Consider the following 15,968-nt stretch of genomic DNA (forward strand, 5'->3'; position numbering starts at 1 on the left):
GGGGAAGCACCTTTTCTGCCTGCCCAGCCTGGAAGAAGTCAGATGTCAGTCTCTCCCCGGGGTCACCCATGTTGCAATTGGGGGTGAGATGGTGGCTGGGGGCTTCGAGGGGCTGGTTGGGCACACAGGGGCCAAGCCCGGCACGGAAATCCTGGCCGAGGATGGGGTGTAGATGGCTGCCTGTGTTCCTGCTGTAATTTGTAAGACGGTGCATCTGCTCCGCTGCTCACTTCTCGCTGTCAGACATAATCCTGCGTGCTGCAGGGCCAGATCCTGCCCGCCCCGCTGAGGACCCTGGGGATGCTCCAGCTCCAGCCACATCTTTTCCTTCCCCTGCTGGGGATATTGGGGGACTTACTGGCATCGGGGAAAAAAATGAGTGCTTTAAATATATATGTATGTACATACATGCATATAGGGCTTTGTAGGGAACAAAAGAGCTGCTGGGAAGCGGCTGCAGCCTGTGAATGGACGTCAGGGAACAACACACCTATCTGTGCCGTGGCAAAACCAAGCGCAGTCCCTTCTTATCTGCCAGAGAGCCTGTGTTTTACATGAAAAAGCCTTTCCAGTTAATAGGACAGCCCCTCTTGAGCTCGATAAAAAATGGAGTCAAAAGGATTTGATTAACCCCGGTGTGCTCTGCCGGAGCGAGCCGCGTGCCCGCGCCCCAGCCGGGTCCTGCCCGCGCCCCATAACCGGCTCCCTTCGTCCCAGGGAGCCTGGCAGCACCGTGCCCACAGGTAGCCCCAAGCCTGGACATCGACGGAGCCGATTTGGGGTGTCCTGACCCCAGGGCTGGCCGAGCGTGGCTGCATCGGCGCGCCGGGATGCTCCAGAGCCAGCCTGTGCAGCCGCTCGCTCCACGCTCCTGTGGTTTCCTTACCAATATCTTCTGCTCCAACAGATATTTTTTCTCTGCAATCAGATACATTTGCCTCAACTAATACATATGTATCCACGCCGGTACATTCCCATTCAAACCGATGTAAATTACCTCTGACCAATACATTTTCCTGGGAAATCAATGCATTTTAACACTGGATAATATTTATGAAATTGAATTTTTTATTGAAGCTAATGCAATTCTCTTCTATTTTATGCATTTTTATTAAACTAATGCATTTTAAATTAAACTGTTCTATATTAACTACAATGGCTGTTGGTACTTACAGTAAAATAATATATGTTTGCTGAAATCAATACATATTCCAAACGTAGGAATTCCCAGTTAACAAGGCTATATCAAATATAACAAATGCATGTAGCTACTTAATTTGGTGCTTATATGCACTGGTTGTATATTTGTTTATTGGTAATGATTATTTTTAAAGGGAGAAACCTTATTAAAGGTAGAAAGATGGATTCCTGTGCAGCTCAGAGCTGCAGTTTGAAGGCGGCAGCGGCGGTGGCCACCCCGTCCCTGGTGCTCACACCGAGGGGGGCCATGGGGGTGGCCCGCGTGTCCCGGTGTTGGCTGGTGGCTGAAGCCCATCTCCTCTGCCACGGACGGCCCCTGTGCCCTCGGCCACTGTTCCCGTTGCGTGGGGGTTTGGGGCACCCTTCCCCTTCCTTGGGCTTGCCCTTGCTCATCGCAGCCCCTTTCTGCTGGTGGCATCTTCAGGAGCTTTCAGAGGGTTTTATCCGTCTCCCCTTGGTGTTCAGAAGGTTTCAATGTTTAACAGATCGTTCCAGACACACTGAATTTAGCAGCTTTGCCTGATTCAGCTCCATTTTCACTCGGAAGGAGATATCACCGCAGTGATGTTCAGGAGATTTTGCCCTGCTCAGGGGTCTGGGGAAGAGCTGCCGCCCGCAAAACCGAGCCGGGAGCCAGCTGGCCTGGGGACAGGGCAGGTGATGGGGACGAGGACGGACGATACCCCCGTCCCCAAGCTGCTGGCCTGCCCCGGGGATGTGCCCTGCGCTGTGCACAGGATGCGGCCCCAGGAGGAGGTGGCCATCCTGGCCTCCAGAGCCGCAGCGTTGATGGGGAAAAGCCATAAATAGCAGCGTTATCTGCTGTGCGCGCGCCGAACGGCGCCGCGGTCGAGATAATTTGGGCGAAGCAATAAAAGAGGAAAATTAATTAAAGAGCGTGTGCTAATTTTAGGGGGAATGTGCCTGGAAATAAGTAGCCTTGGCAGAAATGTGGCCAGTGGAGGGGCCCGGACACCCTCCCTGCGCATCCTGGGGTACCCAGGGGGCAGCGAGGGCTGAGGCCGGGCACAGCTCAGCGCACGGTCTGCGGGAGCCGCGTTGGGCACCGAGGGGAGGTGGGGGGGTGCTGTGCCCCCCCCGTGTCTCACTCCTGTGTCCCCCATGTCCCTCCCTGTGTCCTTTAGTGTCCTCCCCGGGGGGTGTCCCCCCGCGATGCCCAGCCGTGCCCCCCCCCCCCCCCAGCTCCTCGGTGTCGCCCCCCGTGTCCCGCCGTGCGCCCCCGGCCCGGCACGCGCTGCAACCGCAGCGGCGGCCGCCAGGTGGCGCCGTTGTAGCGGGCGCGGTGCGGGAGCTGCGCGGTCCCCGGCGGGGGGGGGGGTGTGGGGGGTGCGGGGCGGGGGGAGAGGGGCAGGGGGAGAGGGGAGAGAGGGGCAGGAGGGAGAGGGGCAGAGAAGAGAGGGGCAGGGGGAGAGGAGGGAGAGGGGCAGGGGGAGAGGGGCAGAGAAGAGAGGGGCAGGGGGAGAGGAGAGAGAGGGGCAGGGGGAGAGGGACGCGGGGAGAGGGCAGGCTGCAGAGAGAGGGGAGCTGGCCACGAATGGTAACGGGCTTCCACGCTCTCAAACACTTTAAATCATTTGTGAGAATATGGGGAAGGGCTGGGCACGGCTCCGTGCCCCGCTGCGGGGGTGGCTCCGCTGCCCGGGGCTGGCAGAGCCGGGTGCGGGGCTGGCACGGCCGGGCATTGCTGGCCATCCCTGGCCCCTCCCGCTGGAGGAGGCAGCGACCCTGCAGCGGAGGGACGGGGGAGGCGGTGGGACCCCTGCCAAGGTGTCCCGGACTCCAGGTCCCAGCTCCGCTCGCTGACAGCTGACAGGAGCCACGCCGCCTTCCCCTGCGCCATGGGGACAGAGCTCCGGGAGCGACCGTGGGGGTCTCCACGAGGGTCTTTCTGCCCTGTGCCCAGGGCTAAAGGTGACCCCGAGCTCCTGGCCAGTGCCAGGGCCTGACTCCTCCCTGCTCACCCCGATGGCACTGCTGTCCCTCGGTGTGGCTACTCGTGTCCCCATGCCCATCCTCGGGCCAAGGTGGCCAAGCAAGCCCACCATCACCCATCACCATCGCATCGCCCCTCGGCTGCCCAGTGGGGCCGGGCCACCGCACAAAGGACTTATCCTGTGGATCACAAACGGCAGGAAGGCGAGAATAAATTAACGCCTGGAATGGCAGTGTGCTGAAATCTGACTATTTTTTTTTTTTAAGTACCCAGAAAAGCCCCTTCCCTGTTTTAATTAAAAGCCTTTCAGAAGAGGAGGCGAGGGGCTGCCATTTACAACAGGCTATTGTCAGGCGCACAAAGCAAACCCTTCTGGAGACAAACTGATTTATTAACCTGCGCCTCACAGCGCTCCCCGGGGTGGGTGAGCCCGGGGTGGAGGGGCGGGTGGTGGGACTGGGCTCCCCCTGCTCTCCCCGGGGTGCCCTGGGGCCAGCGGGGCAGAGCCCAAGGGGACGCAGGGGGTCCGCAGCTCTCCATCCCTCTGTGCCGCACGGGGTGCAGCCCCTCTCCTCTTCCTTACGGCTCCCATTGATTTATTAATGATTTGGCCAAACAGAAACATTCCTCCCAAGCCCACAATTTAATTTGCTCACCAAAGACGCCAAGTTAGTTTTATTTCTGATTCATGAGCAGGCCCTTCTGTTCCCTCGGCGGCAGAGCGGGGCAGTGATTTATGGGCGTGAGATCAGCTTTGTGGGCGCAGGGAGAAGGTCCCCTTGCTGGGACCCGTCTCTGATGGTCTCCAGCAGCAAATGCCTGGAGCATCTTGGTCACGAACAGACTGAGCCGTCCCCACCACTGGCACGGAGACGACACCTTGGCATCAAACAGCAGAAACCAACTCTCACCCCAGCAAAGACCATCCATCCCAACTGGGTTTATTTGACCCATCTTATAACCAAACCTCCCCCTGTGCATGGCCCTGAGAGAGGGATGGAAATGAATTCCCATGGAGGGATCCCCCCTTGCACAGCTTGTGCTCTCATCCCTGGCTAATTACAGCCTCATTAAGCCCAAGGTGAAGCACCTGCCTGGCACCACCAGCAGACCCAATCTCATTACAAGTCTCAATCCCTCCCAGGGGGTTGGGCTCTCTGATTTTTGTGGTTGTGGGATTAAAAGAGGAGCTATTTATAGCGCTTGGGTTCCTAGAGCAAAGTTTGGTGTTTGACTTGGGTGTACCCAAGCAGAAGCACCCAATGGTTGGGGTCTCAGAGCATCCATGGAGTTTGCCGTTGATGCCAACGGGGTTGAGGTTTCAGCTCAGCATTTGCATCTGGGGTTCACCAGTTTCAGGCGGATGCTTTTGTTGCAGCACCACGAGGACGATCTGCGGTGGGACCCCCCTTCTCCAGCCGGCTCTGGAGGTTGGGAAGAGGCTGGAGCAGGGCTCGCAGGAGCACCCAGGCTCTCTCTAACACAAACTGCCTTGGCTCTTGCAAATCCTTTCTTTGAACTTTGATTTTCTGTTCACTCGTTCTTCTGCCTGAGGCGTTCTGCAATTGTGGGATTGCGAGCAGCTCTGAGTTTCTCAGAGTGGAAGAGATGAGAAGGATGAAATCATTTCCTAGCTGTTTGTGCTACAGCGTGGTGCCAAGGTCACTTTGGGTGTCTGCCTTATCCTTTTGGACAGTTTTGCTGGCCCAGGTGAACTTCAGACAGCAAGAAGGGAAGGAGCAGACTTGCCCCCGTGACAGTCGGATGCGCCTGTGGAGCAAGGCACAGTTTGAAGGATATTCCTTTTCTCTGGTGTCTTGTGAACTCAAATTGTGCTTTTGAGTGGAATCCTGAGAGTCCTGCAGAATGCAGGTAACGGCAGCAGGATGCCACCTGGGCTGCCAGGTGGGGCCAAGCCCTGGCACAGCTGAGGGGCCGCTTCCTCCTCAGCCACGTGCAGAGAGAGGCTCCAGTGCCGCAAGGTCTGCTGCAGCGAGAGGAGCTGAGAGCTTTGGGGCTGGGACAGTGAAGGACTGCGAGTGATGGCTGCAGGAGCACTTGTCCTGGCTTTGCTGGTGTCCATCCAAGCACGGGGTTCTCCGCAGCGGCAACTGGTGACAGGTAAGACCGGGGGACCAGCGTGCTGATGGAGGAGGGGGCTGCAGTGTGCTGCCCTCGCCCTCTCTGCAGTTTCAGAGGCAAAGCAGTGCCCATGGCTTGTGAGCCAGGGCAACACTTCAAGACTGCGTCCCCCTCGCTGGGGGGGTGGTGGGGGGCCCCCCACGCTGGGTCTTGGGGAGGAGAGCTGGGATGCGGGTTTGTGTCACAGCCTGGCAGGAGCCCTGTGGGCTTTTCCGTGCGCAGAGACACGCACGTGGCTGCACGACAGCTTGGGGTGTTACCTGCGCCTTAACAGGAATATTAAACTGCTGCACTTGCTTGGTCTGCAAATACCTGCTTGCAAAACGTACCCGAAGGGGCAGCTCAGCCTTTCTGCGCTCAAAAGCGAGTCGCAGCCAGCAGCACTGGGGTCCCTCCGGTGCGAAGGCGGCACAGCTCTGCTGGGAGGTTGTTGCTTTCCCGTGGGGAAAGGAAATTAATGCTGGAAGCCCTTTGGATGTTGGTGTGGTCGGTACAGCAGGATATGGGGCAACTTGGGTTGGAAACCATAAAGCTCTTTATTTTTTTTGGTAGGAAAGCAAAGGGGGTATTTCTGGGCAGGTTTTGTTACTGCCCCAGTGCTACTGGCTGTGCCCCGTTCTGGTGTGGAAGTTGTTGGAATTCTACCGCATTAAGTCATTTAAAAATATCAGTCCTAAACCAGTCTGAATTTGGGGATTTTTCTGGCCGTGGTGTGCTGTGAGCCTGTTTGCTGTGGTGGTTCCCACCAGGGTCAAAGGTGCTGGATGTGTCAGGAAAAAATAAACCTGAAAAAGTTTAACCGTCGGCCTCGGGATGGCGATTTTCCACCTTCCCACGGTGGCCGGGGGTCCGTGAAACACCGATTTGCCTTAAAAAAAAAATCAAGGGCACCGAGGCTCAGGGGCGCGGGGGGGTCCCACGCCCCGCGGGTGGACGCGGAGGGGGGGGGGGGGGGGGGGGGCGCCCCTCCCCGTGGAGCGCGGGCGGGGCGAGGCGGCGGCGGCGGGGCCGGCCCCGGCGGTGGAGGCGGCAGCGGGCTCCTGCGCTCCCCTCCGCGCCGCTCCGCGCTCCTCCGCGCCGCCGGTCTCCCGCAAGATGGCCGCCGACGTGGGATCGATGTTTCGATACCGGACGCGGTTTGATGTCCGCCGGCTCCAGGTTGGTGGCGGCGGCGGCGGCCGCGGGGCTGGCGGCGGAGGTGGGGGGGGGGGGGGGATCCGGGCGGCCGCCCCCATCCCTCCCTCTCCCCCCCTCCTCGCTCCCTCCCTCCCTCCGCCCGCCCTTCCCCATCGATAGGTATCAGAAATTGATCCCCGCCGCCGCCGCTCTTTGTTCGGCGCCGCCCGGGAGCATGGAGCAGCGCTAACGGCGATGGAGCCGCGCCGCCCCGGCCCCCGCCCCGCCGCCCCCGAGGTGACAGCGGGGCCGGGGGGCGGCCGCCGCTCCGCCCCGGCGGGAGGGGACGGAGGGGAGGGAGGGAAGTTGCGCGGGATGAAGTTGCGGGGAGCGCGGCCCCCTCCCCGCGCCGCTCCGCCAAGTTTCTGGCGGTCCCCCCCCCCCCCCCGCAGGTGCCCGCGGGCTGCGGAGTGTCCCCGGTGTGTCCCGCGTCCCCCCTCCCGGTAGCGGGGGCGGCTCTGGGATCGCATCCCCTGCTCTCGGCTGAAGCCGGGCAGCGGCTCTGGATTGCGGTGATGGATGCGCGGTAGCGCGGGGGGTGGCGGAGCGGGGCTGCCCGGAGCCCCCGCCGCGCTCCCTTTGTCACTCAGGGCTTTGCGGTGCCGGTGCGGGGGCTCGCTCAGCCCTGGATGTCAGCGCAGGCGATCGGCATCAGCCGGCTGCCGGTGGGTGCTGGGGCCGGCCGGGGTGCGGGACCCGGGACGGCTGCGGTGGGAGAGGGATCCTTTGTGGCTCTGGGCAGGTCACGGACGCCGTATCCCGCCGTGGTGCCCGCGGGCTGGGAAATTAACGGTGAGTCCTTTGTTACCGGGTGCGGGGGAAGGTTTGTCAGGGGCTGCGGACAGTTTGTGACCTTAAACTGGCACCTCTGTAGCGGGGAGGCGGATAATTAACACAATAGCTCTCCCGACATAATGGGATGAAACCCAACCTGGATCTACGACAAAAGCCGAAACGCTCATTTACATGGATATTAAATGGGTTTATCCCGGTAGGATATTGTGGAGTTTAAAATGCAGCATGCTTCATGGAGGGAGTAAACAAACTGAAATGCGATTTACGGGGCTCCGGTACTGTGTCAACAGCTCCAGCGTTTAATACATTTTGGCTTTTAAGCAGATTACGTGCTACATCTGTGCTACGCGACCCTAAAAGTAACGCAGGTACCGCGGCCGGTCGGTTTGCCACGACTGCTCGGTTGTGGCATTGTGGTCGGGAAGGGATTACGGGTCTAAGCGCCTCCGATACAAAAGCATTCCTCGCTACATCGCGCTGGTGACTTTTCCCGGGAGCGTGCAGACCTTTATTTCAAGACAAATATTGGCAGCGACTTTTCTGCGGGTTGGTTGGAGGGCAGGGGGTGGCTTTGGCGGGGGGCGAGGTGGGCTGGGAGGTGGGCAGCTCTGCTTGGCCGGGTGGCTGTGGTTGGGTGCGGAGCTGGAGGGGGAGCGGTGGGGATTGACTTCTGTCCAGGCAGCAGTTCTGCCGCCTCGCCGGGATCACGGTGGGAAAGGTGACCTTGTGCCAGCTTGGCCTGATGCCCTCTATTTAAAGAATAAAAAAAAAAAGGGAAACAATCCATTTATTATTCTTCCAAGAGCTTTTTCCTTTTTTTTTTTTTTCTTCCTTTTCAATGCATGTGTCGGAGCAGCTCTGCTGGCCTGGGGCTGACCGGGAGTTTGAGCAGCCCTGATGGATGGTGGGCATATGTAAAACATGTAGATAACGTGCTACTCGGCAGCGCTTTGATCGAAGCGGCATCGAGCCTTTTTACAGCAAATAGTCTCGGAAATGAGCAGAGATAAAATTCTATCAAAGATAATACCAGACATATTTCACTGGGTTATGAGATTGTTTTATTGTGTACATTACTAATGCAGTATTTTTTTACAGCTTTCTTGTGTATAATAGTCATAGCGGGATTCGTACCTTTATGGGTTTTTTGTGTTTTAATTTGCTGTAGGTTTATTACGTTCTGGTTGGTGTATGGATTACACGCTCCACGTGCCCGACGCCGTTTTCATCTACCCCGTTCCGTGTTAAAACGGCAAAAAATGGGAAGAGTTGTGAGCTGCTGATCTGGGATAATAAATACAACCGCGAGTGAGGGGAGAGAGACTGATTATAGCCATCTTTTATAAACGTCTTCACATCTCATTATGCAGATGAGCTCTGGCTATACGGCTCCAGGGTTTGGTTCGTCAAATAAAATGCTCTTTGGTTTATTTCCTGTGATTCAAATGCTCTCCGTGTGCCAGAGCGGAGTTGGGCAGAAACTTTGGTGGTGGCTCTGCCGGGAGGTGTGTGCCGGGAGCCTCGGAGCGTGGTGAGGTTGATGGAGTGTTTGTGCTGCTCAAAGTTTAGGGGAGGGGAAAAAAAAAAAAAATGTGGATGTGATTAAAATATTATAACCTTATGATATTCTGAAGTGCATAAATTTTACATATCAGCTACAGAGGGAGTTTAGACATCCATTAAATGATATGACAGCTTGACTTATCTAAATGTGCTATCATTTAACAATGTGTCAAAATTCTTCTTTATATAGACGACAGCAGTAAATAAGCTATCAGTCCTCTCGGCTGAAGCTTAATTCCTGGAGCTTGGACTAACAAACGTAACTGCGCTGCTGTGGAGCAGCCTGGGGGGAGGCCAGGGTGCTTTTGGGGCTGTGAACGGGGGAACTTCGCCTCTGCAAATTCCCCGGGTCCCATGTGGTTTTTAGGGCTCTTATGAAGAGACCAGTGGGACCTTCCAGTTTCTTCCAGCACCCCGCACTATCCCTTCCCACCCCTGCTTTGCAGAGGTGGGATCATGTGTGGTTGCTGTGTCCAAGGGGAAGGGGGAAGCCTGAGGGGGCTCTGGGTGCCCCATCTCAGGGGGGTTTCATCTTTCCAAGCTGAAATCTCAGGGTTTATGCAAGTGCAGCCCGTGCCCAGGGCTGGCTGAGGAGCGTTGTGGGGTTGTGACCGTGGTTTGTGCTTTCCAGTGGCTCCAGCTGCTCCCCGTGCGTAGGGACACGGGGGAGCACGGGCTGCAGAATCGTCCTGTTGAAACAATTAATATGAATTTAGGAGCGGTGGCACTAATGAAGCCTGGTTCCCTGCAGATGTCTGTCTCATGGTTGGGTTGTCTGTTGTCTGATAGCTCTGTGTTCCTCTTGAGAGGTTCCCAGTGACCGGGGCATTCATGATGCTGCTCTTCATGTGGATTCTCTGCTGTCTCCTATTGCGGCTGTGCTCTGCAGGCAGGGACACTGGGGACGTTTCTTCCCTTCACCCAGGAGCCCTGTTTCCTTAGAGATCTAGGGCTATGGCAGCTAGAAATCCTCGTCCCTTCCATGTGCCACCAAGGAGGTTCAGCTGAACTGACCACCAAAGCGTAACTGATGCTTCAGCATGACCTGTTAAAAGCTCAGTGACTGGGGGACTCCCGTGTCTCTGGATGTCACCATCATTGACCACTTTGTGGTGTCCCCTCCCTCTGCCGCAGCTCCCTCCTGGGGACAGGCTGAGGTGCAGCATTCATCCCTCATCCCACTATTCCACCCAAATCCTTCATTAGAAGCAAATAGTTGATATTTCTGATAGCTCCAATTTTATATGTGAAGGGGAGAATGAGATGGGCCACGTTCCTGGTCCCACCTACGGTTGAGTCTGTGTTGTGCATCGGCAGAAAGTTGGACCATGAAGCTCCTGAAGTGAAATGTGTTGGGTTTTTTTTTCCTGTGGCTGAATAATTGAGACGCTGCCAGACAAGAAAAGAGCTGCAGAAAATGAGAGTTTATCTTTAGCTCCGCAGCTCTCACTTTAGAAACTGGTGACCCCAATTCCAGCCCAAAGAGTGACTTCTTCCCTAATTAATAAATCCATTAATTAATTGTGCGCGTGCTGTAGCCCATTAGAGACGTACGCGCTGGCCTCCTGATCCAGTTTAGTGGATTGTCTCTGTGGCCTTGGAGGTGGGGGGGGAGGAAAGGGATTGTGACCAAGAGGCGAGTAGGGGACAGGGATGGAAATATAATTTGGTTTTGTGGGACCGAAGGGTATCGGCCCTGCCACCTCCGGGTGGGTTGTCCAGCTTGGGGACAGCGAGCAGAGCACTCGGGGTTGCTGTGCCCACCGAAATGGGGGAGAGCATGGGGGGGGTTCCTGGGTTCTCCAGCTCAGACCAGCCTGGGCGGTGGAGGAGCCTCTTACATCGATGCCCTGCGTGGCTCGAGGGCGAGGGGGGAGCCATTTCCTTGGGGTCCCTGGGCTGCGCCGTCCTCTCCCGCTGCCTCGCGGCCGTGAGCGTGGCAGGGCTCAGCAGGGCTTTTGTGCTGCGGGTGGAGCTGAATGTTAAAGCGTTTGGTGAACCGAATTATTATTTATGACCAGATTAAGCAAACAGTACACTCCCAGCCTGCGAGTCCTTTAGGAGGTACTTGCTTAACTAGATAACCTCAGCGGAGCGTGCAGAACTCGCTATTCATCTCCCTCCATATGCTGGCACAGGAGCTGCTCCCTTCAGTTAATTTTTCTTGCCGTCTGCAGAGACTTCAAATAAAAATGCAGGCATAATTGTTGTGTGCTCCGGTCCCACAGCTCCTGTTTTCTCTGCTGAACAGAAAGTTAACTGTTGGCAAAAGCAGCACCAGCTTTAGATGCAGAAGGCTTTGCCTGCCTGTGGATTTGGGGGTGGAGCAGCGCGTCTGCTCCCCCATTTTCCCCTCCTGTTTTGGCTGGTTGGAGAAGAGCAGTGATTTTGAGTTCCCAGGGGTGGCCGTGTGTCCTGTGGGATGGCGGCGATGCTGCTGCCCTCCTCCCTTGGGTGCTGGTGCGATCACACTGTTGTACATCCCCAGCTGCGGGAATTCCCACGTCTTGAATTTCAGGGGATTATCCCGGGAGCTGCCAACACAACATGGCAAATTGAAAACGCAGGGCTATTGTTTGCGGGGAGGGAGGGCGATGGCAAGCTGCAGCATCCTGCTCCTCAACAGCCTGCTGGGAAATAAAATTAATTTAGGGTTCAAAAACGACAGTGTGTGCCCCCTCCCTTGCCAGACCTCAAGATAGAACCCACACCGCAGCTCGCTATGTTAATGGTGTAGCAGGTTCCCTCTCGGGTTGGAAAAGGCACATTAAAGGCATCCATTCCCCCCCAAAAAGGCTGGGTGAAGTTTCTCAGAACATTTTGTACCATCTTGCTCCTATTACCGAAAGATGTAATTCCCCAACTTGGGAGATAATAAGCAGGTATTGACTTCTACTGGGGTCATTATCAAGATTTATTCAGTCAATATGGCTGCTTGGGTCAATAAATCTCGAGGTTGATAAAGGAGGAATATATACTTGCAGACTTTATTAAAAAGTTTTCCACTTTCGTAACACTTTCTGGTGTGTGTTGCGTTAGGATCTATGACTGAGTTTCCTTTAATTACGTTGTTTGTGGTGCACACTTTCCTGCAGCTTGTGGCGTGTCGTGTGAGGCAGCAAAACCCAGGAAGGAGGATTCAGCCCCGTGGTGGGCCCAGCTCGCTCGGGATCGCTGCCTTGCTGAGATCCCCCTCTCCTGGCTTGGCTTTGGTGATGGGCTGAGGGGCGTGGGGTCTGTGGGTGCTTCACCCCATCATCTCTTATTAGCCATTGGAAGGGGCTGCCCAGGGAGGTGGTGGAGTCACCATCTCTGGAGGGGTTTAAGAAAAGCCTGGCCATGGCACTTAGTGCCCTGGTCTAGTTGCCATGGTGGTGTGAGGGCAATGGTTGGACTCGATGATCCCAGAGGGCTCTTCCAACCTGGTTGATTCTGTGATCTCGGGGCTTGGTGGGTGGGGTGGATGGGGCTGAGCATGGGGTGCTGGGTTTTTCTGTGAGAGGGTTAAACTCAGGATTCCTGTTCCCACCATAAAATAAAGGTATCGCGTCCCCTTCCCCATGGCAGGCTGAGATCTCTGCGGTTTGGGATGGAGTGGAACAGCTATGACACTCTGCACTGGGCTGGGCTCTGTCTCAGCACCCTCTTGCTGCCTTGTGCAGTGGCTTTGTGCCTCAGTTTCCCCACTCCTGGGCCACAAGGGATGGTGTATTCTTGCAAGATGCAATAGCATCCTGGGGCAAATCGCCCCGAAAAGGAGCCTGGCAGCATCGTGGCGCTTGTGCCTGTGCCCTGGGTACGCGGCTGTGCCCTTGTCTGTTGCGAAGGGCCCTCGGAAGGGTTGCGGGTGCCGTTTCGGTGAGGGTCTCGGGGGGGGCACCTCTGTCAAGAGGTCTGGGCTGTACCAGCACAATGGGAACTGGCTCTTGAAGCCAGCAAGACACCAGCCATGGGGCGTCATCAGCAACAGCTCCCCGTAGACTCGGTAGCCTGGAAAGCTGAAGTGCTCGTTACTTCCCGATTTCATGCAGCCCAACACCTCCCTCCAACGTGGTTTCAGTGCTTTTTTTTATCCAGCCTTGCTGTGTAATTATTTTTTTTGACTACTTTGGTGCAGCACTTAATGATTTCCCCAAAGCTGCACCAGGACCCCCGAGCATTGATCTAGCCGCGGTTTAAGCGACTACGCGTGGCTGTTTTAATATTAATTGCTCGGCGTGTGCGTGCTAGCTCGTTCTTTCTGAAAAAAGTAAATAACCAATTTGAACCCCGTGTAAATATTCCTCTGGTGGGAGCCGCGCCGTGCGTCAGCCGCTCCGAGCACGCTGCCGTTGCCTTTGGTAACGCTCCTGCAGTTTTACACCGAAGTCAGGACCTCGGGCATCCTTTGTTTTCTTCCGTCGGGATAACATAATAAAGTATTACCTGGTGCTGGCAGCGGGTCTTGTAATGTGCGGTGGAAGCACAGCCGGCGCCGGGGCCCTGTGTTATTGCTCAGCCTGGCTGCAGAGGACATTTATTCTTTATTAATCACGCTGATGGGGAGAGCTGCCTTCGTCTGCGGCGCTTGGACAGGTTTGCAAACATTGCTTCATCCCTGGGAGCTGGGTAATTATTACCCCTCTCATCCCCCTGGTTTGTTGGCCGAGGGGGGAGCGGTGGGGTCCGGCAGTGCACCCAGGGAGCCGTGAGCTCTCCCGCTGTGGGGACGCCAGTTTTAGCCTGGAGAAGAGGAGGCTCAGAGGTGACCTTAGTGCAGTCTACAACTACCTGGAGGGAGGTTGTAGCGCAGTGGGAGTCGGCCTCTTCTCCCAGGCAACCAGCGCTAGGACAAGAGGACACAGCCTCAAGCTTGGCCAGGGGAGGTTCAGGTTGGACATCAGGAAGAATTTCTTTACAGAAAGGGTCATTAGCCATTGGAAGGGGCTGCCCGGGGAGGTGGTGGAGTCACCATCTCTGGAGGGGTTTAAGAAAAGCCTGGCCATGGCACTTAGTGCCCTGGTCTAGTTGCCATGGTGGTGTGAGGGCAATGGTTGGACTCGATGATCCCAGAGGGCTCTTCCAACCTTATTGGTTCTGTGATACGGTTTTGGGGGGCTAAAAGCCCCCCGTGATGCCCACATGCCATGCAGCAGCGTGTGGCAGCTGGGAGGGGGTGATGGGGAGGACGGTGCCCTCCAGGAGGAAGGCTCTTGGGGACCCCCATGCTGCAGCTGCCCATATCCCCAGGACAGCAGCTCACCACCCTCCCTGTCGGGGCAGAGCATCGCGCTGGGTCCCGTGAGGTCCCCTCAGCAGCACCTTTGGGCCCCGAATTCAGCACCTGAGTCGCTGGTGGAGGCTCCTGCACAGGGTCTCTCCCCCCATGAGCGTTTGCTGATGCCACGTTCATCGCACCGGAGCGGGATGCCCTGGCCATGCCGCTCCGGTTCCCTTCCTCCGGCACCGGAGATGGGCTGCGCTCTGTTGGTCCCGGCCACCTCCGAACTCCCCCCGACCCCAGCCCTGGCAGAGCTGAGGGCTAGCGGGGCTGGCGGGTGCCTGGGGCCATCCAGGACATTGGTGGCCATCCAGGGCAGCAGCTTTGCCCGCTCCACTCTCCGCTCGGCGCACGCCGCAGAGGTAGCGGCGTCTCTTGCCGCTGCACTTTTCTTTCAAATAAAAGCAGCTAATTAACATTATTCTTTAATTATTGCCTTTATCAACAAGGGGTCTGGTTTATACCAGCAGGATAGTCACTTTCCTTTCCACTACCCAAGTGAATGCTTCAATTCCTGTTGCTTTTGAAATGAATTTGATGTCATCTGCCCATTGTCACTTAATGGGGACACTTGGGTAATGATTGCACGCTCCAGCCCTGTTAGCAGCACTGCGAGCGTGTAATTTAGCCCCTTAGGCAATGGTACTTTTGAAATCTCTGGATAGTTTTGAACTCTCTGTTCTTAATTAAATATGCAATTTTTCACGGTAACCAGGTTAATTCTTTTGTGTTGTGTTGTAATACTGTTAGGAATTTTCATAGTTCTTATTAAACATTATTCAGGCATTGTGAATTCCATAATTAAAAAAAATGAAAAGAACAAAGCTTGATTCACTTCTTTCTTTTCCCTGGTTAATTTATCAAATGAATTTTGCAAATTTTTCTTTTTCTCCCCAGACGGCGTGCCAAGTGTTTTAAAGGGGAAGGATTTAATTGCTCTGTAGGGATTGGTTGGTTATGAAGGATTTGGCTGTTTGATTAGTAAACCCTATTGGGAATGGTTTAATGCTCCATGATCTTAAAAATTGTCTGATTGTTAGGCTCTCCAAGGATGTTTTCTCTCTTCCTTCTGTATGGCAACAGCTTTGCACAAGTGTGATTATTAGATAGTGAGGAGGGAGCGGAGGGGTCGATGGCTGGTGCTGGGTGAGCCTGGCAGCACTGAGGGAGGCACTGCAGCCCCCAGAGCTGCGATGATGATGATGGTGAGACAAACCAGCGACCCCGGGACGGGGCTGCTCCTGGGCTGGAGCTGGTGCTCAGTTTCTCTTCCAAGACTCTTTTCCCCCAATATCTACCTTGGAATGTAATGAAATTATACAGAATATCTGATTAACCAAGAGGCAAAACCCTGCTGCCTTCTCTGTGTCTGAATCACTCTGGTATCCCTCTGGGCAGCATCCCTGTAGGATGCTGAAGGGCAGGGGGGGTCTGGTGGGGGCGTCTGGGCGGCCCTGGAGCTGGGTGGGCAGGACTGTGCATGAGGAGGGATGTGGGGTGCAGCCTCCTGGGGTTTGATCCAGGGACCCCATAGTGGGGGTGCTCATAGAGCCCCAGCCCAGGAGTTACGTGGGCGATGAGCCTGCTCCCAGTGGGGAGCCTGGGGATGTCCAGCCAGAAGCCTTTAACCAGGAAGGCTTTAAAAAAGGGGAAAATAACACAAAAATGCTCTGATTGTGTTTTTCTCTGGAGGGGACAGTACCCACTGCCTGATTGCTGGTGCTCCGGGCTGTTTTTAAGGTCAATACCTGGTGGGTTTGACCATCCCATGCCCTCTGGGGTCCCCCAGCTCCCCATCAGGTTGTGGGGTGAAGGACGGTGATGGGCTTGCTATTAAATAGCCAAAAAGCTCTGGTGTGGCCCTGGTACCCAGTGGGT

The 15,968-nt window shown here is 55.9% G+C and overlaps 1 protein-coding gene across 1 annotated transcript in view; it reads left to right on the plus strand.

Annotated features, from left to right (window-relative positions):
- The first annotated feature begins 5,196 nt into the window (after positions 1-5,196).
- CUX2 (cut like homeobox 2) overlaps positions 5,197-15,968 on the plus strand; it is a 70,415-nt gene continuing 59,643 nt past the window's right edge. The window contains 3 exon segments of the mRNA XM_068412944.1: positions 5,197-5,275; positions 6,238-6,326; positions 6,329-6,454. Of these exon segments, the coding sequence (XP_068269045.1) occupies positions 5,197-5,275; positions 6,238-6,326; positions 6,329-6,454 (294 nt within the window).

The sequence above is a fragment of the Nyctibius grandis genome, chromosome 14 (genome assembly GCF_013368605.1).
Source record: "Nyctibius grandis isolate bNycGra1 chromosome 14, bNycGra1.pri, whole genome shotgun sequence".
In the NCBI taxonomy this organism is placed as follows: Eukaryota; Metazoa; Chordata; class Aves; order Nyctibiiformes; family Nyctibiidae; genus Nyctibius; species Nyctibius grandis.